The sequence below is a fragment of the Paroedura picta genome, chromosome 11 (assembly GCF_049243985.1).
Source record: "Paroedura picta isolate Pp20150507F chromosome 11, Ppicta_v3.0, whole genome shotgun sequence".
NCBI lineage: Eukaryota > Metazoa > Chordata > Lepidosauria > Squamata > Gekkonidae > Paroedura > Paroedura picta.
In genome coordinates, this window is record NC_135379.1 from 28,991,711 (window position 1) to 29,018,931 (window position 27,221).

Consider the following 27,221-nt stretch of genomic DNA (forward strand, 5'->3'; position numbering starts at 1 on the left):
GACAGCAGGTTAATCTGAGAAGACTGAAGTTTTCTTCAGCATGGTCTCTGGGATAATTTCAGTTTACAAGTGTATATATATTTTGAGAACTTCTGAGTTAGAGAACAAAATTCTATCTGGCAAACCTGGCCTGGATTCATCAGAATGCTATTATAGAACTTACGCTGGCAACATTACATGTGTTGTACCAATCGGCACAATTTCCATGGATTTCCCCCAAAATTTGTTCTTCCACCTAATATCTGAAATTAAAAACAAGAAACAAAACCTAAGTATGTTCTCAGCAGCAAATATAGGTGTATTGCTATTGTCTGGTGATTTAGGAACTTGATATACTGCTTACAACTCATACCATGATTCCAAAAGAAATCAACTGACAGTCAGTTCATGCCCATGGCAAACTGTGTCCATGGCCAGATGCATTGTTTTTTCCCTTTTCAGATAGGACTCTGTGTTGCACAAACTCAGAATCTGATATGACAGATGGTCGTGCCAAGCAAAGACACATCATCACAATTGTTTTCTTTTGAAGGCTGAAAAGTGGTGTGTAGATTTGCAAACTCACAATGAATGTCAAATTTGCACCAAATAGATGCCAATTTAGTACCAAATGGTGAGTTAACCATGCATAGAAACCACTGGCTTAGGCCTTCACTGTTGAAAACATCTGCTGTCATGAACAACCCACCTGTAGGTGCAAGGGCAACTGGACTCTCAATCTTCAGCTGGGTCCTGAAGATCTCCTAAAATTTCAAATTACCTCCAGACTACAGACATCAGTGCCCATGGAGAAAATGGCTGGTTTGGAGAATGGACGGGGAGGTGCAAAGGGGCCGTGGCAGGAAAGAGCTTGGCATCCGGAATGCCAACTGCCAGCCCAACACTTTTGAAGGCTCGGGGCTGGTCCAGGGAAGGGAGGAAAGCTATTTAGGTGGGAAATGAGCATTAAGGAGGGGGCGCAGGACTTGGCGGTAGTGAGGAAACTACCGTGGGTCCGGGGTGAAGAGAGCCAGGACTATCATGGCAACAATTAATTTTCAACAGTAATTGTTTGATGTATCATGATTCTATATTTCAAACAGACCAAATCCTAGAATTTGACTGGATATGTTTTATATCTTTCTTATGCAGGTTTAAAACAAGCAGGCTTTGGCTTAGGACATATTTGTCTGAAGTAGATTTTAACTTTGAACTTCCAGACTTTCCCCATATTCTGAAGGCTAGAGCAGCAAACGATAAATTAAAAAGTCACCTTGCCAAAACACAAAATTATCCGATTCAGCATGACAGGCGGAGACAGGAGGATGATGACTGACCTAAAAAGCGAAAGGAAAAGGTTACACTGACAAGCTTGTTTTTAATTAGTTATTTTTCTCTCTCAGGAACAATCGAACACTTTCATGCTTTAAATATATTGCTGACCACTAGAGGGAGCTTGTAAAACAAAAATCTGTGATGGATAAATATGTCAAGATAGCTTTCTGAGAAAATGAAGCCGAGTTGCCAGTATCAACAACGCTGTTCTGAAAGAAGTTTAAAGTCAAACTAAAGTTCCTGCAAACTGAGAGGTAAAAAGTCACTTTTGAAACCAAAGGTAACAGAAAAAACTGAGTACTCCTGACATGTTTAAAAGGAATTAGCTTGTTTAAGAGGAATGAGCTCCCATAAAACCCATCACCACGAAGGAAGCTGGATTTTAGAGTGCTGAGGAAATAAAACACAAGCACTCCACACGTTGTGGCCTCAATTGTTCCTTTGGGTGAGGCTAGAACCGCATGCTATTTTTAGCTTTATTCCTCTACTTAAATAGAAAGCATGCCAAAAGAGCTGTGATTTTAAAGTTTGACTTTGTTTTCATATCTATGTAGCCAGCTGATGGCACCAAGGCATCCTGTTAACAGTTTTGAGAATTACCTGTTCTATTAAGAAAAATCCCAAATCTTACAAATTCAGAATCGTTCAAAGTGACAACTGAGAGAGGGGGGGGGGGAGCCAAAGAACACAAAATTATGGAGTAACTAAAAGAATTATCATTGGCACAGTAGGAATTTTTAATGGCTGCCTTTAGTCTTTCCAACTGATCCTTCTGAAGTAAAATGTATCCCAGTGGCAGCTGGGCATCAGCCTTGACTGTGAAAATTATAAGCAGACTGTTTTGATCACATACAAGCAGATTATGTAAATATCTGCAGTCCTCCAACAGAAGCGATAATACTGGCAAACACCCCCCCCCCGCCCGTTACCAACACATTACCCACACCTGCTAAGAAATACCCTGCAATCATATTCTAGTTTGATCTTCAAGAGTCTGGAATGCTTCCGTCAGTGTTGCTGTCTGCAACTTCATAGGTATTGTGTGCTCAGATTTAAAGACTACCTTGGAAAGCAATTAGAATTAGTCAGTTTACTAAAACAGAACAGCAGCAGCATTGCAATACCTGTTCAGCAAAAAACTGGAAGCCCTTATCTTCACGGATACTTTCATAGGTTTCTCCAAGCACAGGATTAAATGGCTTACTTCCAGCTCTATAGTAAGTGGATGCATAGGCAGAGACAGCAAAAGCAGCCACATAAACCTGAAAACAAAATGCACAGAATACTGCTCATTAATAAAAGGGCATATGTCTTTGTTGCATTGGATAAGTGTTTCTTTTATAGAAAAAAGGCCTTCTATTGATGCCAGACCCATTTCTCTCTCCCTAAAAAATTGTCTAATTTAAATTTAATGGTATTTATGCCTCCTACAAGCTGGAATATTATACTCTAGAGCACTGGAACATAAATCATTGTTTACAGTTACTTTATTAAAATGTCCAGAGGTTCGCAATCTTAAAAGCAGCAATGGGAACTTTGTAAAATAAATAAACAAACAAAAAGAAATAAAGATTCACATTCATTTAAAAAGTTTATATATATAAGCCAGGGTATAAGACGACTGGGCGTATAAGACGACCCCCCCCCCACATTTCCACTCAATATATAGAATTTGTTACATGACATAACAGTACTATGGGCCACTATGGGCAGCTATGTCTATCCCAACTGAAGTGCACCCACCGTATAGGACAACCCTCCCCCCCACTTGGAGGCATGTTTTTCAGGGGGGGAAAGTAGTCTTATATGTCAGTAAATACTGTGTGTGTGTGTGTGTGTATATGTATATATGTATATATATATATAATCCCTCTTTTCCTTTTGTATTCTTCTTATAGCATTATCTTGTTTTCTAAAATAGAACAAAATTAAAAGTTTAGGATAAGACAGAAGAAAATTTTACTGTATTTGTATGGATGTTGGAAGCTGCCAAAAGTGTAGTGGCAGCATATAAATTCAAATACATAAATTTGCAGAACATTAAAAGCCACAATCCATCATGTAGCTCTGCACTCCTAAAACAGGCTCTTCTACTGCCAGAAAAGGCACTGACACCTACTGACTACTTAAGGAACTCAGTTTCTGAAAACTGATTAACAAGAACTCCTGTGGTAAGAGGCATTTCTCCAGCTTCAGGAAACTGCACATACCATGCTCTTGTTTGTGTACACCCAGCTGCGTGAGGACCTGTGTGCAAGTGGTTACTGTGCATGATCTACTACTGATCCATCCGCTGGGAATATGAGTGTAACCATCTGAACATTCAGCCATTCTCACTCTTCGTTCCCTTCCAGGCCATGGTTTTGAGAAAGCCGATGACAAGCCAGTGACAGATTTCTTTGGGCTGCATACAATATTGCTGTAATGCTGCCCTTTACACAGTCATGAGTGCTGTGGCCTAGGCTGTGCATGAACTAGTATCTTTGGAAAGGGATACACACCCCCTTCTTTCCCTTTCTACCTTCAGCTGGTCTTCCAACTATAGCAATGGAGGGGGGGAATTGTGCTATTTGAAGGATGCACTGAGGTGATGCACCATCCCTCACATCTCTATGGCACATATGGAAGGGGAAATAATCACTGACTGGAATGGTAGAAAGAGGGGCATTCCTTCATACCATCCTTTCAAACAGGTTATGTGTCCGTGCTGCCTTATTCAATAGTTCACTGTATTCCAGCTCTTCGCAGAGTCGCTGCAGAGTATTTAGTGGCTCATTCAACTCAACAGGCATTGCCACTTTGGAAAGGTCTTTTCCTATGTTATTCCGCAGAATGTTCCAAAGGCTGATGTTACTTGTGTTAGGGCATGGAGCAGGCAGACATGTCCTCCGCTGGGAATGATATTCCATGCTACCATCGGGCACACATTCTGGAAGACAGATAGTGGGATTTAGTCTGTCAACTCATGGACTTTCATAGCTGCCTACCTCTTTAGTTATAAAAATTATATTTTAAGTACTATATGTTGCTTTGTATCAACTTTTCCTCCCAAGGACTAGAGTTTGCATCCCTACAAGAGCCCTGTGAGGCAGGTTAGGCTGAGGAAGACCTCCTGTTCCCATACCATCTTCTCAATTTCAGACCTTCCATCACACTGCACCCCCCCACCCCAGTTAGTCAAAGCGGCTAAGGCCTTCTTATTGGCTACCCATGGCATGCCCTCCATACATCTGCTACCTTATCTTTCAATACTGGGCTATGTGAACATTCTTTTAGTTAATTGAGTGGTGTTTACTCCTAGATGGTTATCACTACATAGACTTTTTGTTTTTAAACTCCTAGTTTGAGCTGGATTGTCTCCATTTGATTTTAGCTGCAGTTTAGGATCATGTTACAGAATGGCTGCTTTTGTATATAAAACTTTGATATTTGTTTCCTTCATTTATATTCCACCTTTCTCATTGAAGCTCAAGACTAACTTCAGCTTGGAAGCAAAACAGGGTGGAAATTGGCACAAAAGTCCTCTCAGAAAACCTGGGGACACAGTGAACAGAAAGCAAACTGAAAGCTGAAGGAAGGAAAATCAATGCAAAACAATGCAACAAACCCAATAGGCATGCACAGTGAAAGCAAGGGAAAGCATCTGTGCACAACATGCCTCTATTAAAGGGACAGGACTATTTCCTCCCCTAGATGGTAGGTAACTCTCTTGTAGAATACAATATAATACATTCAACCAAAGCAAAAATGAATGAATGAATAAATAAATAAAATAACATGTACTACAAATAATACAAGCCTTAGCCCCTGAATTTTATATCATTTCATCTATCATACACAGTGGAGAAACAGCAGCATAGGAAATAAATGAATAAAGCAAGTCATTAATGATTTACACCAACTTGAAGAAATCTGAACCCAAGGCTTTCTACCTTCAAGCCCAACTGTTTTGTCACTGCACTACAATGGCTTTTCCCTGTGACAAGAATGAATCAATCCCCACTTGACACAAGTATTTAATTTTCCTGCAGTTGAAAGGGATCATCCATGTATTAAATCTGAAATCAGGTTTCACACTCCAGGACTGGAATTCACAGTGTGGGATTACAAACAATTAAGGGCATAGCACTGATCGCAATTTTAACACAATGAATAAGAGTCCCAAAAGAGCCATGTACAGAATATTTATGTAAAAAATTAAGAAAAAACAACTATGTTTTTCTTGCAATGCTAGTTTTCCAGGGAGCTGTTTTTGATAGCTCTGAAGCAGCCCCTCTTGGTTTTGACACTTTCACGCATAAAACACAGCACATCCAGTGGAAGTAAGAGGAGGGGTCTCTTCAACATTACAACCTGAAGAGAAGACATCCAAATTGTAATAAAATGGATGACTGTGCCATGCTATACTAAGAACTTAAAGGACAATCCCCCTTCACGTGTGTGTGTGTGTGTGTGTGTGTGTGTGTGTGTGTGTGTGTGTGGAGCACGGTGTTCAACAGAACTCAAACTTCTTTCTTTCCTCTTGGCCACGAATGATATTCAAGTTCCAAGTGAGGAAGGGGAAAGAGAAGAAACATGATTCTGTTCATCCTAGGTTATTCCCTCCACACACAGGTGGGTTTGGTCTTCAAAGGATGGGAAAAATGAAGAAGAGGTATAGATGGATTTGACATGCCACATAATTTTAAAAAGGAAATGGATCCCCCCCCCCATCTCTATTCCTTTTCTCATTACCAATTCCTGGTAAAGCAAAAAATAATAACAATAATAGTTCTCAGCACAGAATGAAAAAGTCTCCTACCAAGAGTTTGCCTTTCATTCTCTATGTCATTGCTTAAATTGTCTTCAGAGATGTTATCGCTGACATCGCTGGCATATGAATCATCATCAGATACCTTCAAGAGGAAGGAAATACACTTTCATTCTGATTAAAGTGGCAGAGGCAAGGGGGTAGAAAACAATTCACATGCGTAATATACAGTGGCATTTGAGGAAACCCAAAAAAGGTGATAAAAATAGTTCATGACAGTTGGAATGGATCTTACAACCAGAGAAGCCTGTTGTAGCATCTGGCACAGACTCTGGATGAGCTGAGAGCAAAAGAAGCCCATATAAACCATTGCTGCATCTTAAAAAATCTTGCAACATTTCTTTGCCTAATATAAGGCAAGCCTCTATTTTGGAACCTACATGTGGTTAAACGTTTGGTTTTCTTTTTAAATCTGGGAACATCTACATGTAAGCAGCACTTCCTGTTCCTTTCCCAATTTTTTAAAAACAAGGAGCAATACACCTATGATTTGAAAGGGAGAGTAACATGTTGCTTGTGGCACCGAGATACCAATTAGCTTGCAAAGGCAGGAAAAGGTCAAGACACTTTGAAATGAGCAACGTGAGTCTAATGTTCTGATACAACCACCCCGGACCTCGTTTTCTGAAGAGCTGGCAGACAGCAGGACTTCCTGTGCATCAAAAAACTCAGTAAGAGAATCTGTTATAGACAGCCTACTTTCGTTGGAGAATTGATGGACCAGACCCCTGGTTTCTTCCTCTGAATCTTCCTGTAAAAAAAGAGAGGGGGAGAAGGGGTCTCAGGGAACGCAGACATGGAGAACACAAAAATAGCAGCTTTTAAGAACTGTTGTTTAAATAATCAGAAAGAGGCCTGCAACTCCCTGAGGGGCTGCTCCAGTTAATTCATTGCAAAGGATTTCATCTCCTTGGTTAAATAAAATACACCAGCTACTTGCAACGTCTGCTAGGGTTTTAGTCGTGGTTGCCACATTTCTTTTAGTGCCCGTGACTCCACAAGTACAAAGGCAGGGTACGGATTATGTGCTGTTATAAGAAGCCACAGTGAAAAATATGGGATCACTGAGAGGGGAAGGATCAGAGCCTCTGGCATGGAGAATCCAAAGAGAAAAGATAGGACAGGGTTACAATGAGCAGAGATTTCAAAGATTGCTACCAATAAATTACAGAAACATCAATAATAAAAGTGTGTGGCTGGTGGCATGCTTTTTAGAGGGCCATAAGCAGCAGAGCACAAAAGAATTTCTCAGGAGGTCAAGGCAAACACTGTGTGCATTATTCAATCACTTTCTCTCATTTACGGCTGTCGACTCTGGCTTGGGAAATTCCTGGAGATTTGAGGACAGTCAGTATCAGTTTCTCTATTTCTACTAAGTTGTATGAGGGGGTAGTCAAACTGCGGCCCTCCAGATGTCCATGGACTACAATTCCCATGAGCCCCTGCCACCTGGCAGGGGCTCATGGGAATTGCAGTCCTTGGACATCTGAAGGGCCACAGTTTGACTACCCCTGCTGTATGGTATGCCATGGTATCTGCCCCCCCCCCACATTTCCACCAGGAAAACAGATCACTGCAGTCCAGTTGTAATTTCGATAACTGCCTCTCTAATGGCTTAGCTTAGATATGCATGAGAAGCAGTAGAATATCTAGAAGGTTAGAAGGGCTTGTTCCCCAGCAGATGATGGACTTCTACTGTGATTAATTCTACACGTAAAAAAACACATGCCATTAGAAATCTAGTACAGCAGTCAGAAACCTCTCTTGGCTTGCTGTGGGTTTTTCTATTAGCAAGGCCTTTTAACAGAAGTGACATCCTAAATTGTGATCTGCACTCTGAAGTAGTGGCAGACAAATCTATTGCCCCAGCCTTTAAAAGTCTCCAGCAGGGTGAGAGCACATTCTGAGGGAGCAGAATAGGCAGTGCTACTTCAAACTGAGAAGGAAACTTTTTCAAAGATACTACATTTTTCAACAATTCCCTGTATTAAAAAAATTATGCAAAAAACAGCTAACGGGGACACAAGCTTTTTCACTAATGTGCTACCTTATTATTTGTAGGGAGAATTTTTTTTTAACATGTGAAGATTTAAAAAAATATACAGTCTGAAATGGATTAGTCTCTCTCTCCAGTTTAGGATTCTGTCAACTCATTGTACTACACATGCCCAGCATAAGAGAAATCTGCTAGACTATGGGACTCCTTAGCAACTTCTTAGGGAAAACATGACATTGAAGTACATCTAATTGTGAACAAGACTGGGTTGCTAGCTTGCTTTTATGCAAGAAAACAAAATGGGCACACATACATTGCTCTGGACAGCTTTGCCAACTCTTTTTTTTTTCTTCAGTGCTTTTCCAAAAAAGCTTCCTTGGCTGCTGCCAATGAAAAGCAGCATTCTACCTGTCTACATTGTTTATTGTTATCACTATATTGTTGTTACTAGTAATGAAGCCCGCTGCGACTAATGCAGCGGGCGCTAGGGCAGGCAGCCCCCGGCAGTCGCACGGAGAGTGGCTGCCGGGGGCTGCCTCGGCCGGCGGTGTGGCGCAGCAAGGGGCGCTTCGCAGGGAGCCCACAGCAGCCACGCGGACGCGGTGAGAGGCGCTTTGCGCCTCTCGCCGCGTCAGGCCGGCGGCAAGGAAGCAACTGCGAGCCGGAATGACAGAGTGGTTTTGCTAGCCATGTAAACTACACAAAAATGGAATGGCAGGAAGTTACCTGCTGGCACAGTGCAAAGAAAACATGCTCAACAATATCAGTGTTTCCATGGGAAATTTTCTCAGTTTACACCACAGCACAATATCAGAAGAGTCAATAGCATGTGGGCAGGTGCCTCTGAAAGAACAACTGAAACAGGACAAGATGCAGCCAAGCAGGTAAGGAAGCAAAGCAGAAGGGGGATGTAACAAGCAGCTTTGCAGAAAGACATGAAATCTATACCCACCTTTGCCAAATCTGGGTTGGATTTTGCATTAGCTGCTGAATCAAGGAGCATAGACTCGTCATGTATTATACGTAACCGGTCTTTAAGATCTGTGTTTTGTGCTATGGCCTGGAATATTTAAGACAAAAGAAAGTACATTTGGGCTATACTGTGCCTTAGTTAACTATGGTTGTTACAAAAATGAGGAACAGAGTTGTCAATAATAATGTAATATGTGCACTTCTACTGGTCTTTCTGCATGTTGAATAATTCAGGACTGCTCATTCTGTTCGGATTTAAGGAAGGGGTGAATTTAGACAACCAGGATTGGCTTAAAAGTGGTACTGAACAGCAGCTGTTAGAAAGTGCTTCTACGAGCAGATGATTAGTTAACATAGGGATTCACCATTTAAGAGTCTACAGATTATTCCCTTCCCATTTAGCTATGGGTTCCAATAATTCTCTCAACCCATTTAAGAAGTGCTTGGAATAAAAAAAAATGAAAACAGGTATAGCAATGAGATTAGATTCCTTCCCCATAGTAAATGGGTACTATTATATGAGTTATAGCATTTTCTGTACTTTTTTACAATCAATAATAACAAATCAGTCATTGTTACATCCACCTCCTGACAATACAGGAGGCATTCCCTCAAGCAGAATTATTATTTTTTTAGTGTGACTAATCAATTTAAATTGATTTCTTAATATCCTGAAGAGTGCTTCTTTAGAAACTGTCAAAAAAAAGGTGCAAATGGGTCTCTTTGCAGCCAGTACAGCTATATGCTCCTCCTGGTGTTGTGGTAGGGAGAATATCAGTAACAATTTTCTACGTGAAAATGTCACCATGACCTTACTCCTCTCACTTGCAAGTTATGTCAACCAAAGCTCACTGGACGGTGGATTGTACTAGATGGCGTGTATGGCCCCTTCCAGCTCTATGATTCTATCTTCTATAAGAGAGCCAGCTTGGTATAGTGGTTAGAAGTGCGAACTTCTAATAAGTGAGTTGCATTTCATTCCCTGCTCTCTCCACATACAGCCAGCTGGGTGACCTTGGGCTCACTCCAGCACTGAGAAAGCTGTTCTGACCAAGCAGTAATATCAGGGCTCTCTCAGCCTCACCCACCTCACAGGGTGTCTTTTGTGGGGAGAGGAAAGAAAAGGTGACTATAAGCTGCTTTGAGACTCCTTCGGGCAGAGAAAAGCGGCATATTATTGTTGTCAGGGTTTTAATGAGGAATTTTAATGTTTTAATGTATTGATTTGTGTATGAAATATTGTAAACCGCCACGAGCAGGTTCTCAAAGAGGAGTGGTTATACAAATCTAATAAATAATAATAATAAATAATAATAAATATAAAAACCAACTCTTGGTCTTCTTCTAAATGATGCAGAGCCAATCCATTATAACGGTAAGAAAGGCACATGAAATACAGTAACAGAAAACTGCATTAGAAAGTATGAGTAATCAGGGCTAGATCAAGCAAGTGTCTTCAGCAAGTGGGAGCAACACTTGGTAGAATGATGATAAAGACTGCACATGTGCACAATGCACGCAGAAATAATTAAACCACAATCTTTGTAGTGCATGTACAACACATCCATGAATACATGGTATTATGGGGCCCCAAGTTAATATGCTCCATAAGAGTGCAAAAGCTACTGACAGAGTTTGCTTCTATAGAGGATGTCTGAGATCATTGAAGCTGGGAGAAGAAGAGGGGTAGGCAGGCTACTTTGCAGGTGTATATTCTGAAGGTTAATTAAGTGCTGTGGAGTGAATAATGTGGGGAACATTGGTTTGCATGCATTCTGAAACTTGTTTAGTCTTGTGTTATTTATTTATTTATTTGATTTAAATGCCACCACTCTCAGACTCACCGTCTCGGGGCAGTGAACAATAAAGTCAACTACAATTCATTTAACAATAGTCAAACAATAAATCTGCATAAACTCTAAAATTAAAAAAAATATATAATTGATTATGTCATTGCTGGGTGATCCAGGACTGTAATAAAATTAAACAAAGTTTTGCTCTAAACTCAGAGGGATTGGAGGTAGAGAGGGAAGAAAGAGGAGACATTCAGATCATGGCTTTGCAGTTAATGTTGGGGCTAAGAGCCCATCTCCACCTCCTAGCTAAGCCATGCTGCTATATAGTCCAGTATTCTGTTCCCAACTGAGCTCAGTTAAATGCTTCTGCAAAGCTTTTGAGCAGGACAAGAAGGGGACTACCCAGCCCTGTTACTCTCTCCAAGACAGATACGGCTTCTGAACATGGAGATTTAGTTTGGCTCTCCAGATTAATGGGTAGCTTTCCATAAGAACAGCTGGGATACCGCTGAGAAGAGATGTGGTGAGCTTGGCAGGACTTCTGCCACTTTGACATTTTAAAGGCAGACCTCTTTGCATTAGGCTAGTAAAAGAACAAATGCTACTCAGCCTGCTGAGACAGTAGAACACAAAGGGGAAAAGGAAGTATTTCAAACAGTTTCATAAGATCTGTCAAAATAGCGTGGACTTCCATCTAAGTACTTGCTGAACCATATTTTAAAGCTGTTAAAATTGTACATTGCATGTTCTAACTGTGAGAGTAGCAGAACCTTCTTCTTGCCAAAGAGCTTGAGGACTTTGATAACTGACTGCTCTAGTAGGAGATATTCCAGCTTCAGTTTCTTACTGTTTTGTCTTATACAGCTATCTTAAAGTCATCCACCAGTATATCACAAAATTAAGCAATATAGTTAAATTCCTGCTTGTTTAACAAGTATTCTTAATGATTACAGCTTTCGGTATTTTTTTTATCAGAACAAGAAAGGAAAAAATGAAACTCTTTCTGTCCTCAAATATAGGGATAGTACAGCTTTGTGATTAAGGCATGTGCTTGATTGCCCAATTGCTGTTAGTAATTTTTTTCATGATAAATCTGAATCTGCCCTTTGAAAAACAGGCTCTGAGATTTCACCATCTCACACAAGATTCAGTCATTTGCTAGGTATTTAGTAAGGGCTGACTAATACTTTATGCCTCAACTTGCTGTGTTGCCGGAACACTGGTGCTCTGATTCTCTGTTGTGAAGTTATTTTAATTGTCCATAGCTTTTCCAGGGGTAGTCAAACTGCAGCCCTCCAGATGCCAGCATTTGCTGGCAGGGGCTCATGGGAATTGTAGTCCATGGGCATCTGGAGGGCCGCAGTTTGACTACCCCTGTCTAGTTGTACTGTTGTTGATCTGTGTCTGAAAGCAGCTATGCAAAGAGGAGGGAAACATTTCATAAATAAGGAACTTTAGAAACAACAACTTTACAGTGTCTGTTGGGCAACAAAAATACATTCATGACTGAAATATTCATTAGAGCCATTTCAGTCGTCTCATCTGCATACATAGAAGATTATACAAACTGGAGCACTGAGTTTTATTCCCATTAATTTTCACAGGACAGTGTAAACGGACTGCAGTGTGAGACAGAGTAATGGGGTGGGGGTGGGAATCACAGAGCTGGCTCAAGGAATGGGTCCATCCTCCTTTTAAATACCCCCTTAAAATGTGCCATTATACTTTCTCTTATATAACTAAACAGCCTCCATCCAAACCTTTCAGGGGAAAATTAGCCGTTGCATTTGATAATATTGCGGTATTTGGCTAATGAGCTAAATGCACATATCAAGATTTGAGAGCACAACAGCTCTAATTATATACACCTGTTATCATGCTCTCATTTTCATGCGCTTTGTGCCAAAAGTAAAATTAAAGATCAACTTGTAAGAATATCAACATGGGTAACTTACAGATGATAAGGCATTCTTCAGTCCAGCTACCTGAGCAGATGGAGATGAAGCTGAATCATGTTCAAACAACTGCTTCAGTTTCTCTCTCTCTGTTGATATCGTACTAAAAGCTGATTTTAAGGTGAAGTACACTGTTAAAACACAGAAAAAGTGATCTAGGTTACAGAAAAGTCAAGGCATAGCAGTACAAGGCATTATTCACAGAACTCTTTGCATCCCATGAAGTTGAGCCCTTAGAGCTTTAATTACACAGGTAAACAATGGACATAATTACATTACTTGTATCTTCCAATTAGATTCAGTCCTAAATTCAGTCACCCTGTGAAATGCACAATAAAGCTCTGATGTCTTAAGGAAGCTCATTCCACCAGGTAGGGGGACAGAGAAAGCTCTGGCCCTGGTTGAGGTCTGACATGCTTCTTTGGGGCCAAGGATCACCAGCCACTTGGAGTTGGCAGAGTGTAGAGCTCTTTGAAGGGTGTAAGCAGTGAGGTGGTCTCTCAGGTATACTGGGCCTTAAAGGGGATTACCAAAACCTTGTGTGATCCGGAATTCAATTGGGAGCCATTGCAGTTGTTGGAGAGTGGGCCTGATGCGGGATCGTCCACAGTGTTCCTGTGAGGACCCTGGCTGTGGCATTCTGGACTAGTTGCAGTTTCCAGATCAAGGGTAGGTCTTAGTTGTAGAGTGTGTTGTAGAAGTCTAGTCTATCCTTTGGAGATGGGATTGCTAGACAGGGGTTCTGACATGCTCAGTGTCCCACACTGGGAACCACAGTGGACTGTGGATCTGAACCAGGTATCCCTAGCCCAATGCTATCCAATGCACCTCAAGACCCTTTGATGACTTGCAATGCTGGATGTCCAATTTGGGATGAGTTTTTAAATCTTTTCAGTGCATTAAAAGACTTTCAATACATTTCTTCCCTCAACAGCTAAGTACAATTCCATAGAAATGACGGCAAAGTTAATTATATTCATTCCACAGAGAGCTTTGAAGAAAAATAGCCAAATTTGATATCCATGATGAAACATTAGAAGACAAAGCACTTTCAGCTAATTAAGGATTTGGATGACCAAAGTACCCATTTGTTTAAAGATAATCTCATGTGGCATTTCCTTCCACAGAGGACTACTACTTTGAGTCACTATAGAATTAAAGCTTCCAGTGGGCAGCTGCAGTTGTCATGTGAATATGACCACCATATTCTTTCTAAAGATGGCCAACAAGCTCAAAGAATCTGTATGAAAAGATTCATATAACCAACTCTGAACAGAAGTCTTGGGTTTCATCTCCATATACGAAATGAAACAGTAATTATGAGCAGCAGTGCTCTTCACTACCTAGAACTGTCATGTAAATCAAACCTTAAAAATCAGTAAGCAAGATTTATCATACAGAGAAATATGCTGATTCAAAGGGATTTTTGTTTTATTTGAGCTGAAAGTGAAAGCACTATTTCCTGTGTTTAGTAGAATGCTTTTAGAAATATTTATTGTGTGTAGAAGACCAGAAGAAGCATCTGTGCTTTCTTTCTGCTGCAACTAGAACTCTGCTGAAAATGAATATATACATATAAAAGATTTATCATTCATAGTAGCAAAGTTTAATTACTGATTTTCATTTAATTTTTTTGACAAGTGCTAGCTTCTGATGACCTCCTAACTCCATAAAATGAATTTTCTATCCTGCATTCACTAAAAATAGGTTACTACCATAGCAACACTCTTACATCATAAATGCAAACTTTTAAATCCAGCAAGCTACTTGGAGCATGTGTATGCATAAGCCATTAGGTGAGATGGAAAAGATGTCTCACCAATTAGAGGAGAACCCAATACAAGAGGACAGTAAATGGACAAACGTTACCCAAAGGTGTCAAAAAAGCAGGAGATATTCTACCCCTCTGACATTCAGAATCATTTCCAGGATCTGCCTTTAGACAGTGACTCTGGATCACAGGAACACGGGCTATTCCCCCAAAGCTCAGAAGATGTTCCACAGGCCCCTGTGGATGAGAGGACTACCTCTTCTGTTCCCTAATGTGTTAGGACTGGGAGACGCATGCTGGTAATTGGGGATTCCCAACTGAAAGGAGTAGAAACCAATGAACGACTGGATTTGTTGTCTCAAGATGTATGCTGTCTACATGGTGGGAGAATCAAGGATGTCATGGAAGGGTGGAAAGACTTGTAAAGCCAAAGGACAGATGTCCCTTCCTGCTCATAGATTTGGGAACAAATGATACGGCTCAGTGCAGTGTGGAGCATATGAAACGAGACTACATGGCCTTGGGGGAAAAAGTGAAGGATAGGGAACACAGGTTGTGTTTTCATCAGTTCTTCCTGTTAATGGCTGAGGCTCAGGATGGAAAGAAAAATAATGCAAATGAATGACTGATAAGATCATTGGTGTCATCAGGAAAGTTTTGGGGTTTTGGACCATGAATCATGCTCCCGTAATGAAACTCTTCTATCGGGAGATGGCTTGCATCTCTTGAAGATGGGAAAAAATGTATTTGCAAAGAGTCTTGTGGACCTGGTGAGCAAAATTTTAGAACAAATCAACAGTCAGTCCTTGAGCAGCTAAAGTGGATGGCTGTAATTACTAAGAGTCAGCATGGCTTTCTCAAGAACAAGTCATGTCAGACTAACCTTATTTCTTTTTTGAGATAGTTACTACCTTGTTAGATTAGGGGAATGCTGTGGACATTGTTTGCCTTGATTTTGATAAGGGGTTTGAGCTAGATGACCCTAGAAGTCCCTTCCAACTCTATGATAGGAGAGACAGAGGCAGAGGAATTCATTTCCCCCCCCAAAACCCCACAATTGTCATGATCTTTATTTAAATCACATTGAACAAAACTTCACTTACCTTTATGTGCTATATGACACAAATCCTCTTGCATTTTAGAAAATTCGGATGATGTTTCAGTACCATTAGAGTAACCTTTCTCTTCCACAAAATCTATTGTCGATAAATTAGGATTCGAAGCATGCAGCCTCAATGGAGCAGAAGGAACTGTTGGTACCTACAAAGAATATACATTGGCCTTCCAGTATTAGTGCAAAAGGTTTTTTAAGTATGAGGATTGCCGCCCCCCTCTAGACACTAACAAGACTTGTGATTCTAGAAATCATGTTCTTTATTAGGTAACATTGAAGTGGCAACACACAAACTTTTTGCTTGAATTGAGAAGGGGTTCTCAGTTCAAGTACTATATTTCTTTTGAATCGTCAACACTCACTACCCCCACAAGATAACATTTGCCTTGAGATGCAGATGGTTGGCCTGGCAACATTGGAGGCTGGTCACTTAGTCAAAGGTGGTGGGGATTGCCCAGGTGCCAGGCTGGTTTGAGACATGAACTACAAAAGTGTGGAAAGTAGGGGGCTGAACAAAGGGCCAAGGAAATTAACTAGGAGATAAAATCAGAGTCCAGTAGCACCTTTAAGACCAACAAAGATTTATTCAAGGCGTGAGCTTTCGAGTGCAGGTCTGATGAAGGATGCTTGCACTCAAAAGCTCACGCCTTGAATAAATCTTTGTTGGTCTTAAAGGTGCTACTGGACTCTGATTTTATTGTGCTACCTCAGACCAACACGGCTACTCATTTGAATCTAACTAGGAGATGTAAGTTACATGTGAGATTACCAGGACTGAATGACTGATGATTTACTTTAGACAAAGGGGGTTGGGAAGAATACAATGAACATAGCCACATGGTATCCATCATATAGGTGAGGAATCAAATCAAATCAAATCACATTAAACATGGCAAACAGCACAAGGTTTTGACATAATGCTCCCCCCTGTCCCATCACCCTGGGGCTGGCTTGTCGCGGTAACGTTGGTGGAATGACTTAACCAATCAGGAGGCCGGGACATGTTCCATGCCCACCCACTCTCATTCTCCCTTTGGGAGGTCCTTCCAGTCAACAAAGTATTGTAAGCTTCCAAAAGTGGTGGAAGGAGGCAATAATGTCCTTGATTTCAAAATTGGGTGTGTTTGTCAACAAAAGGATTGCCTCCTGTAGATTTCCTCCCTTGTAATGACAAGCCTCAATGGAGCAGAAAGAACAGTTGGTACCTACAAAAATATGCATTGGCTTCCAACATTAGTACAAAAGGTTTCTAAGTGTGAGGATTGCCCCCTGTAGACTCAGAGGACAAAATGCTACTATGCACATTTAGATTACTTTGTCTGGCAACTGCTATTCTCTTACTTCACTTTCAGCTTATTATGAGAGTCACCTGACAAATACTGCACAACCCAGGAAGTTATCTGCCAGCCATCTTAATCCAGGTCATTAGCTGGCTGAAGGGAAGAGTTTTGAACTCTATTCTAGTTGCTGATTTGTTTGTACCCATCTACTAGCCATGAGCAGTTCACTCACTGGCTCGGTCTGTGGTCTCAAGTAGTTTAAATGTTCAAATTCTGGTCTAGGTGACAATCCTAACACCGGAGACCCTCTGAAAGCTATGTGTGTGAGTTTGCATTATGCTTCCTTTCTGAGCTCTAGATGCATCTGACCAGAAGGAATTATAAATACAGCAGACAACGAGTAGGAAAAACTGGGCCATGCAGCTTAATTGAAAGCAAAAATAGCAGCTCTTCAGTACAAGGCAGACAGTGCTTGCTCCTCAGAGGAGGGATACAAACAGCCCTGATTCCTTCATGGAGTAAGACATCATCACCCCTCCTTTTGCCATCTGATGATGGGTATATTATACACATATGATAGCATTCTTGACCATATGAAACATCTGATAACATTTGACCGTAAATTGATAGGAAGTTTATCAGTAACATCAATTGCCTACTGCAAACCCTACACTACAAGATTTTGCCTTATAACAGAACACTATCCATCTAGTCCCCAACCTTAGGCTTCTGTGCAGCCCTCCAACCTGCTTGTGTGCCGCTATCACCCTCAGGGCATTTTCCCTCAGACCCATACTGTTCTTCCTGCCTCAAGAGGCACCATCTACTGCTGTTCATCTTGTCCCTTTCTTGCAAAAAAGACAAATGCATGCTCTCCACATGGAAGGAACCCACTCAGAGACAAGTCAAATCTTACTTATTATGCTGTATACTTTTTGCTCCTTCTACATTTTAGTTAATACAAGTGGAATAAAATTTGTCAACTGACAGCAATTACTAAGACCATCAATTAGATCTCTCTTATAATGGAGAAAATGAGCTCTCACAAGTATATTCCTATTGTTTGTTAGGCTAAAGAAAGGAAGAAGAGAAGATGTCATTTACCTGTAACGTTCCTTTAACATCTTTACTGATAGCTCGGGAACGCCATCTCCTGTGTGTCCTTTTTTCTTTTTTAGGACTTTCAAAAGTGATGCCCTTTAGGAAAGGAAAAGAACAGGGTGCCATTTGGTGCAAATCTAGGAGAAAATGCTAATGTCAGCGAGCAGCCTGTTCTGCAGAAGTAGCAATGTTCACAACTCACCTGCATGGCATTTATAGCTGGTGCTGAGTAGGTCCTATGGAGGACTTCCATGCTTTGCAAAAGCTGGCTCATCTCCAAGAGATAGTTATGACAGTGGGAGAGGTCTGTTTGGAATGAAGGAAATAGTGGGATTTTTTCTCCTTTGGGTGCATGCATGTGTTTACCTAGTAACTAGAAAAATAGAAGAAACTGACACACAGATGAAATCTTTCAGCATTGTAGCTGATTTCTGAGTAATTGAGTTCCAGGGTGCAAATGGTATTAGATACTGCTCAGGAGGATATTTTTAAAATAATTCTTATATATATATCCATCATGTTTTAGTGTTGTTAGAATCCGTTCGGATTTTAGTTGACTTAAAACAGCAGAGTAAAAAAGCATCATCTGTCAAAGCTCTCAAATATTTTCCATTGACTTATCTGATAAAGGGGGAAAACTGACACCTTAGAAAACAATTGGCTTTTATTTGTTGCTGCAAATAATAATGTTAAGTTGGATATGGATGCACAGCATGTTAGTTTTAGCATAATTAGGTCATTGAGTAATGTGCTCCCACTATAATTATCAGTTATCTTGAACAGAAATGCTTTGATAGTATTACCCAAATTTTAACATCCATCAGAAGAACCCTTAATGCATTGAATAGAACCAAGCTACTTGTAAACAAGAATGGGGAAGAAGATTCCTCTAAAGTGGGTGGTGGACAGTCTTTTAATATTTCTTCCATGATTAAGATCACTCTCCCTGCAACTAGAAAGCAAACTGCTATACCCAGAGTGTGAGAAAAGAATTTAAAAGTATTTCCACAAATGTGACCTACTAGTTCTTCCAGCTTGCCCAGAATAAGTGTCTGAAAGCTGAGGGGAGGAAGTAAGGTGAAGGGTTGACCAATATAAGAGATGACAAAAGGGTTAAGAGTACTCAGTCCCCTGCTCCTTGGCCTAAGGAAGGTAGCAGCATTAATTCTGGAGAAACAGAGTATTTAACCTATAAGAAGTAGCTTTAACAACCAAGGACAGAAAGGTCCCACAGCTACTGTGACACTGATTTATACCTGTATTATACCTAGGGAACTCAGGCCCATTCCGCACAAGTTAAATGTAGCAGGAGTGTGGCAAATTGTAAACGCTACTAATTTGCAGTTATGCACGATGTCGCACAGAATCTGCCACACTCCTAAAACCGATCCGCAAAAAACGATTTGTTATAGCGCTTAAGAGGGGAATCCAGAAAAGTGGATTCATCCTCCGAAAAGCGCTACTCTCTTGCAAGCAATCTGCAACACTAGCGAAAAAGACCTGTGCGTTAACATTGTTGCGGTTTCAGCAAAGTCCCTCCCCCTGGCTCTCTCCCCTAAACTTCCGGCGAAGCGATCGTCATTTTTTTTTCTCGGAGCGAGCAGAAAGCAACGAGCCGGTGAGCCTTCATTCACCCAGCAAGGCTTCTCTGGCTGCAGTCCCTCCACAGAGCTTCTTTAAAGCTCCCCTAAGTCACCAAGCACAACACAGCCCTGTTTGCAAGTTCCCTTTATTTTCGGCCGAAAATCGCACCCATGCACGGGGGGGGGGTTCACTCAGGGGAGCGTGGCAACAATGAATCAGCAGCTCACACGCCAGCTGCCAGCTACGTTAGGAGGAATCAAGGAATCAAGGCATATTCGTTGCAACGTGTGTTTTTCTTTTTTTTTAAACCTGTTCTTAAAGGGAAAGGGGCTTCTCCGGAGCATGATAACACACGCCCACTGGCTGTTCGTTTGATTGACGGGCAGGGGCGGGACAAAGCATGGAAAAAATCGCTTTCTTTCTAGCGATTTTTGGCGAGACCGGAAACCTGTGGGAAACGATGGAAACGCTACTGGATTCCACTACAAAGGCAGGTATGCATTACGCCGAATTCCACTATTTTAAATTCCATTATTTCTTTCTGCAAGCAATCTGCCACATTGATCCTTGTGCAGAATGGGCCTCAGTATAGCCCAAGGACACAAAATACTAAGTGACAGGGAAAAAAAGAGAAAAACACACCCATGAGCAAAAAATGATGAAGGGGCAATACCAGCTTGCAGTATTATCCTATTTGCTAACATTATGATACTCTATATTTAGCATGTATTCTTTTAAAGGTGAAGCAACTGATAGGTATTTGGGGAATGGAGGAGAACTGATACTCAACCTCAATTCTAAATCTTGCTATTATAAGATTTGTTTTAATTTGAGAAAGGTAGTGCATGAAGACAGCTACCTCCACAGAATCGTGCAAGAAAATGTAAAAAGGAAACAATCTGAGGTCTGAAATAATTCTTCCTAAATTACCTTTTGAGCATTGTTCCATATCCTCAGAAGACTGAAGCCAAGGAGGAATTCGTGACTCATTATTTAAGCAGAATGATAAACTACTTCCGGTCTGCATTGAATTCTGTTGCGTCATGCTGCCTCTCTGTACCGTGGAAACAACACTTCTTTAGCAAAAGAAAAATTCTAGTGAAATAAACACTCAACTTGGCTTTGCTATGACTAATGTATATTTCAAAGAGAGGTACAAAGACTTAAGCCCTGCAGACTTTGAAGTAATTCTTCAAATGAATCAAAACTTCATGCAATAAAAGCTGCATGAAATAAAATAATCACCTGTGTTGATTTGAAGACTGTATGAATCCCCCCCACATGTCTTAACCACAAAAGGAAGCTACGGGTTTCCCATTACTGTTATCAATGGTTAAGCCTTATACTGGTTTATATTGGTTTATACACAAAGATTCATCAAAGCATCAACCTCCAGTCATCTACTACACACTTTGTTGTAGTCTTACTCAGACCCAGTTAATCCCAGAGGGAAGCCCACTATCTATGCCTCATGGTTTGTACCTTTCGGTTTGATGGATACTCAAAAAGGCTAGACTCCATAACAGAGGATGCTGGGAAGAAATGATTGCTGATATCATGTGGAAACATGGAAATTTCATTTTGACGATACATACGGTGATGGCGCAACTTTGCTACCCACTCATCAAAGACTTCCTGAGATTTTGCCTAGGGAAAAATAGGATGGATTATACAAAGAATATATTCGACAGAACAGGAACAAATAACTCGCTTATTTATACTCAGAGCTGGGCAAATTAGTAGCACGTCTGCCCCATGTTCTATTTTATAGCCTGGATACAGCCCCCAAGAAGGTATGGTTTTTCTGCAGCAAATGGAAGGAATTTGCTGTTCCCTGTGATACTGCGGTAACCTGCTGCTGCTTCTCAGGATAGGTTAACTAAGGATGTATGTATGAAACGAAGGCAGAAAGATGATGTGCAATGCTGTAGGTGGATAAACAAACTCCTGTTTTTGTAAGTAAAATTCCTTTCTCTTGATATCACTAGAGTCAGATCACCTTTGTAACTTGTTTGAACAGCATATTCCCTTTAACCAGGAAATGTGAAGAATTGGGGATGATTTTTTTTTTTGCATTTAACCCAATAAGTTATCCCAGGCATATACTCCCTGTCTTGCCCAGGCAAGAGACCATCCACAGAATGAAGATGTAGATAAAGGGTCATGGAGAAGAAAAGATGAGACCACAGCCTGCTCTCTAAGATGTTTCACACAGCCATTTGCAGGTCTTAGCAAGTTGTATTATATAAACAAAAGCCTGATTAGCTCATATTCTGACACTTCCAACCAGAGACTTGGCTCTTTGCAGAAGCAGCATGCAACCACCAGCCACTTTTGAGATGGCCTAAGAACCACATTGTTCCATTGAGTTGAATGCAGAAAACTCATCTGTAACCCCTTCCAGGGATGCAGTATAGCTTTGTCTGCCATCACAGATAGATGTGGCACTAAAGGAAATGCTTTAATTCTATTCTAAAACATTGCTATGTCAAAACCTTTTTCTTACTACCAACAAAATCTCGTACAGAAGGCTTAAAACCAAATTTGGATTGTGTACTGCATTCAGACATCAAGGCAATCTGCAACTAAACTCAGAAGGAGTACAAACACAACTCATGTTTTCATGCATGCCCCATCCCCCATCCCACTTCTCTCCTCCTTTAATGCTTGGAGTTTGAATAAACACCTTTTTGCATGATAGCTCCAACTATACATGCCTGAATGCAGGCACTTTAGTGAACTGGATTCTAAACAATTTAATCCACATTTACATTACCATTTCAGCCAGACAGCAACCAGAGCATGATTGCATTCCGTTCCAAGCAAGATGGAGGGCAGGAAGTAGCAGTAACAAGGGACACATATCAACACTATAACAAACTGTGCCCATGCCAAATTGGAATTTAGCTGCAGCTTGCTATGACATTAGAATACAACTCATGAAAACAGACTTGAAGACCACAAGAGAACTGGAGCATCAGGAATGGAAGCTGGATTTGTCTTACCTAGACCTGCATGGCTGGGGAGCAAAATATTTCTCTTTCATTCTGTCACTTCGTATACTAACACCTTTGAAAATTAAAAGCAGATCTTCTGTACCCTCGGGTTTTTGGTACACTACACACATTACTATCTATTCACCAGCTGCAGGCATTAATATTCGCTATATGAAATAGTAAACATAATAGTAGAATAAAAAACTAGGTTTAACTAATTCTACTCCAACTTTTTCCTTATGCATGAATACTCAATAATATAAATTGGCCACCAGTAAAATTTCCACACAAGGAATTCAAGAAATATATAGGTGTGATTTTCTGTTAACACAACAAAGAACAGAAACTGCCAGTAAAGTAGAGGATAAAGAGCATTCCAAGCAAACACAGTGGATTCTGCAGGATTTGTAGCGGATACATAACAGCTATCTAGAATGCACGTCATCTTTTGCAGTTGCTGGATATACATGATTACTTGAATATATCACCTTTAAATGATAAATGTGTTCTTCTGTATCCAAATCTATACATTTTGTTGATTTCTTCACAGACATCACTGAAAGCCCAACATCTATACAACCATGCAGCTTCCCTCGCTCAATCTGCCAAGAGACATTTAAAACCAGTTATTTCTAGTTAAGGGAATGGCAGGACTGCAGAAGACTTTATGATTTAGGATCATCTCTGTTTGTCTTTTGAAGTAATCACATGAGAACATTGAAACAACATGCCTTAATGGTACTTACGTCGGCTGGATTTTTTGCATATTTCAAAATTCCTTTGTCCAGATAGAAGCATCTCTGTAATATACAGACAATTATTTTAGTTAGAGAGCATAAAATGCTACAGTCTATTTCAAATGAGAGCTGTGATGTTCTCTCAAATAATCACCGGACCAAGTGAATCAGTTTAAAAGGACAATAAACATGGGTGATGAATGCTTGTTCCTGACCTTGTGCCAACCTTTCAGAGGCCATTTCCTTTTTTTCAGCAGGTAGCCTTCCTGTTTCTGTGGTTCCTGGGTATAATTCATAACTCCCCGTAGTCCTTCTACAATCTCCCAGCTGTCCTGTTTAGAAACAAGGTCCAAATATGCAGTTGGCAATTTTATTCCCTTTTAAGTACAAGAGGTCAGACCTCAAATAGAATATTTTAATAGACATGTTAACAGCCCCAATCTTTGACCTAGATAACCTAGCTTTAAGAAAACAGCCCCACTGGACCACATGGCTTGACCAGTCTTGGTCTAAATGAAAAGCAGCACATCACACTTTTTAATTAAAGAAGAACATGGAAACTCATTCACTGTAATATTAATAGAGTGTGTTCACAGCAATAAATACTGAAGATTCATTGTCCGATCAACAAAGTACAAAAAATTAAACACATGTTCTCAGTTACAAAGTTTTATGCAATATGTCTATTAAAGTTACAGAAAGCTCCATGAAAATCCTTAAGCTCTGATGAAATCATTAATCATGGACCTTTAGGCAGGCTATGTCCTGGCTACCAGAAAGTCAACTGTAAACCTTATTGATAGTGCCCAGATCATGTGAGGTGATATTATCAGTTTATTCCGCTCTGGTAAGACCTCACTTGGAATACTGTGTTCAGCTTTGGGCACAACAACTGAAAAAAGATATAGAGGAACTGAAGCATGTCCAGAGGAGGGCTACTAAGATGGTGAGGGTTTTGGAGACCAAGTCATATGAGGAGGGGTTGAGGGAGCGTTGTCTGTTTAGCTTAGAGAGAAGTCGACTAAGAGGTGATATGAAAACCATCTTCAAATACATGAAGGGCTGCCACATATAAGATGGAACAGAGTTGTTTTCTGTTGCCCCAGAGGGTTGGACCAGAACCAGTAGGTTGAAATTAATTCAAAAGAATTTTTGATTAACATTGGGAAGAAGTTCCTGACAGAATGGTTCCTCAGTGTAACAGGCTTCCTCGGGAGGTGGTGGGTTCTACTTCTTTGGAAGTTTTTAAGCAGAAATGCTGATTTTTATGAATTTAGGCAGATTGTGAGTGGGTGGGCAGGAAGGGATGTGCCCTTTCTTGCATACACGGGATTGCCGGTCGCCACTGTGGAATGGTAGGTGAATTTCCTCCAGGCCAGGCTGGATTCTGGAGATTTTTGGTGATGGTGGTGGGGGATCATTTGGACATGAAACTGGTAGTTGTGAGTCCCTGCATTGTGCAGGGAGTTGGATTAGATGACCCTGGAGGTCCCTTCCAATACTATGATTCTGTGATCCACAGAATCTGCTAAGTGCTTTTTAGGCTATTTTAGAAGCTGCATGGAAGAAGATTAGATTCTAGAAAACTTTGTGCCTACTGCAGGCCCTTGCACAAACATGTCTCTACTCATCCTTGGAAAAACCTGCTGCCAAGGAAGGAAATTTGTAACCTTCTGGCATGTTGCTAGGATTTCTAGATAGGTGACATGAGTGGCCAGATAGGAATTATGTTTATCTGATCCAATGGATAGAATACTGTAGGTAGAATCTCAGAACGATTTGAGAGCCTGTGTGGAAAATCAGGGAAGCTTTGCTACCAGTCTGCCGGAAACCAAACAACTAACTTTTAAAGGATGAGCCACTTTCACTCTGATTAATATTACCATTCTTTTATTATATATATATATATATAGCATATATATATATATATATATATAGCATATATATATATATATATAGCATATATATATATATATATATATATATATATATATATATATATATATATATATATATATATATATTCCACTGCAATCACTCATCACTGAAAATAAAATACACCTTTATTGTTTATTTAAATTCTTTATTTTTTAAAAAAAACATATACTTATTTTCTTGTAATTTTCAAAGCAACTTACATTGGCAACAACAAGGCCATACTCCAGGTGGTGGCTGGAGATCCCCTGTCTTAACTGTACATGGAAAAGTGTCCATTTACAGATACACAGACAGAAGTTCTTTCCCCCCCCCCCTTCCCTCTAGCTCTAACTGGTCCCAACAGGTTTGGCGTGGCCTTTCATCAACACTGTTGCATCATCCTCTCATCACGTAAGATTCTCTCCCACATCAGGCAACTACTTTACTTACTGCAATACATGTACTAACAATTGAATACACAATTGAAATTTTTGGCAGCCTTTGGAAGGTAATTTTCACTCCACCTTTTTCCCTTTTTAATTTGCAAATTGTTTGGTTTAATTTTTTCATTAATTTTTTTTTACAGAAAACTAACTGGTAAATAGGCTTCATCCATTTCAACCATTGATTGTCAGTGTTATTTTAAAGTAAGTTTCATTACTTCATTTTTTTTCTGTTATTCATTCACTTGGGTTGTTTAGAATGACCATTAGATACTTGTGAAGGGTCCTTCTCCTCTAGGTGGAAAAAGTGGACATCTTCAGGTAGATTTCTACTGTTCTGTCAGAGAAGCAAGACTTTAAAAAGTTCTTCCTGTCGTCATCAGGTGGGAATTGCCCAAAAATCAGTTTGACAACTCCATCAGACTCTAGTTTTTACTATAATACTAATAACTCGAATAATAAGAACAACAAGAACCACAACATGAATAAATATAACTCAGAAAAGCATTAGTATAACAAATGGCAGGCCCAATCGTTAACATTATTGCTATTAATGTTTTAAATAAGATGATGATGCAGGAGGGGTGATGTCCTATTTTTCCCCTAGAGGAGAAAGACTCTTCACAAATAAGTATCCAATGGTCATTCTCCCTCTAGGGGGTGAGGACACCTTCTGGGACTTCCCCAAGCTGTGTCCAATATCTGGGTGGGATCATCATTCTGTATCTTGCATTATGTGGTCTAAAACCCTTCTTCCAAAGGCTGCCTGGGAAGCGCTGTAGCCGTTGATCTTGTGATGCCTGATGAATGTTGACACAGAAGCCCATGTTGTCATTTTGCAAATTTTTCCACTGAGGCTCTGTTTGTCAATGTCACATTTGTAGCTGCACTTCTGAGTGAATGTGCTATAATTCCATCTGGGGCTTTCAACTTTTAACACTTATATGCCTCTCATATACAGTCTCTTAAGGATCTACTCACTGCTGCTGCAGATAGTTTTGCTCCCTCGTTTGGATGTGTTATGGCTATAAACAGCGACTCTGACTTCCTAATGTTTTCTGTCTTTTTAATAAACATTTTGATTGCCCTACACACATCCAGTGAGTGCCATTCCTTTTCTCTCTCATTCTATGGAGGTTTAGAGAAAGCTGGTAAAACAATTTCTTGTTCCCTATGGAATGAAGAACTGACTTTCGGTTGAAAAGCTGGATCTAACTTAAGAACTACATTCTCCTCGTGTATTATGCATAATTCCTTGCATATTGACAAGGCTGCTAGTTTGGGTACTCTTCTTGCCGATGTGACCGCTACCAAAAACTTCATTCTGATCTCTTTTAATTCTGCTTTATTCGAGGGTTCAAATGGTGATTTAATCAGTCCCTTCAATACTGTATTCAGGTTCCAAGACAGAAACTGATGTTTAACAGGTGCCAAG

The 27,221-nt window shown here is 40.3% G+C and overlaps 1 protein-coding gene across 5 annotated transcripts in view; it reads right to left on the reverse strand.

The window, feature by feature from the left end:
• OSBPL3 (oxysterol binding protein like 3) overlaps window positions 1–27,221 on the reverse strand; it is a 102,131-nt gene that overhangs the window by 13,426 nt on the left and 61,484 nt on the right. For all 5 annotated transcript variants that reach the window (XM_077304608.1, XM_077304606.1, XM_077304605.1 and 2 more), the window contains exons 3-18: window positions 23,642–23,758; window positions 23,436–23,489; window positions 23,178–23,291; window positions 21,176–21,340; window positions 20,624–20,747; window positions 18,312–18,415; window positions 18,113–18,205; window positions 15,718–15,874; window positions 12,844–12,974; window positions 9,073–9,180; window positions 6,741–6,875; window positions 6,116–6,209; window positions 3,993–4,243; window positions 2,439–2,576; window positions 1,253–1,316; window positions 164–242 (exon numbers count right to left, since the gene is read on the reverse strand). In XM_077304608.1, the coding sequence (XP_077160723.1) occupies window positions 164–242; window positions 1,253–1,316; window positions 2,439–2,576; window positions 3,993–4,243; window positions 6,116–6,209; window positions 6,741–6,875; window positions 9,073–9,180; window positions 12,844–12,974; window positions 15,718–15,874; window positions 18,113–18,205; window positions 18,312–18,415; window positions 20,624–20,747; window positions 21,176–21,340; window positions 23,178–23,291; window positions 23,436–23,489; window positions 23,642–23,758 (1,928 nt within the window). The remainder of the gene's footprint in view (window positions 1–163; window positions 243–1,252; window positions 1,317–2,438; window positions 2,577–3,992; window positions 4,244–6,115; window positions 6,210–6,740; window positions 6,876–9,072; window positions 9,181–12,843; window positions 12,975–15,717; window positions 15,875–18,112; window positions 18,206–18,311; window positions 18,416–20,623; window positions 20,748–21,175; window positions 21,341–23,177; window positions 23,292–23,435; window positions 23,490–23,641; window positions 23,759–27,221) is intronic.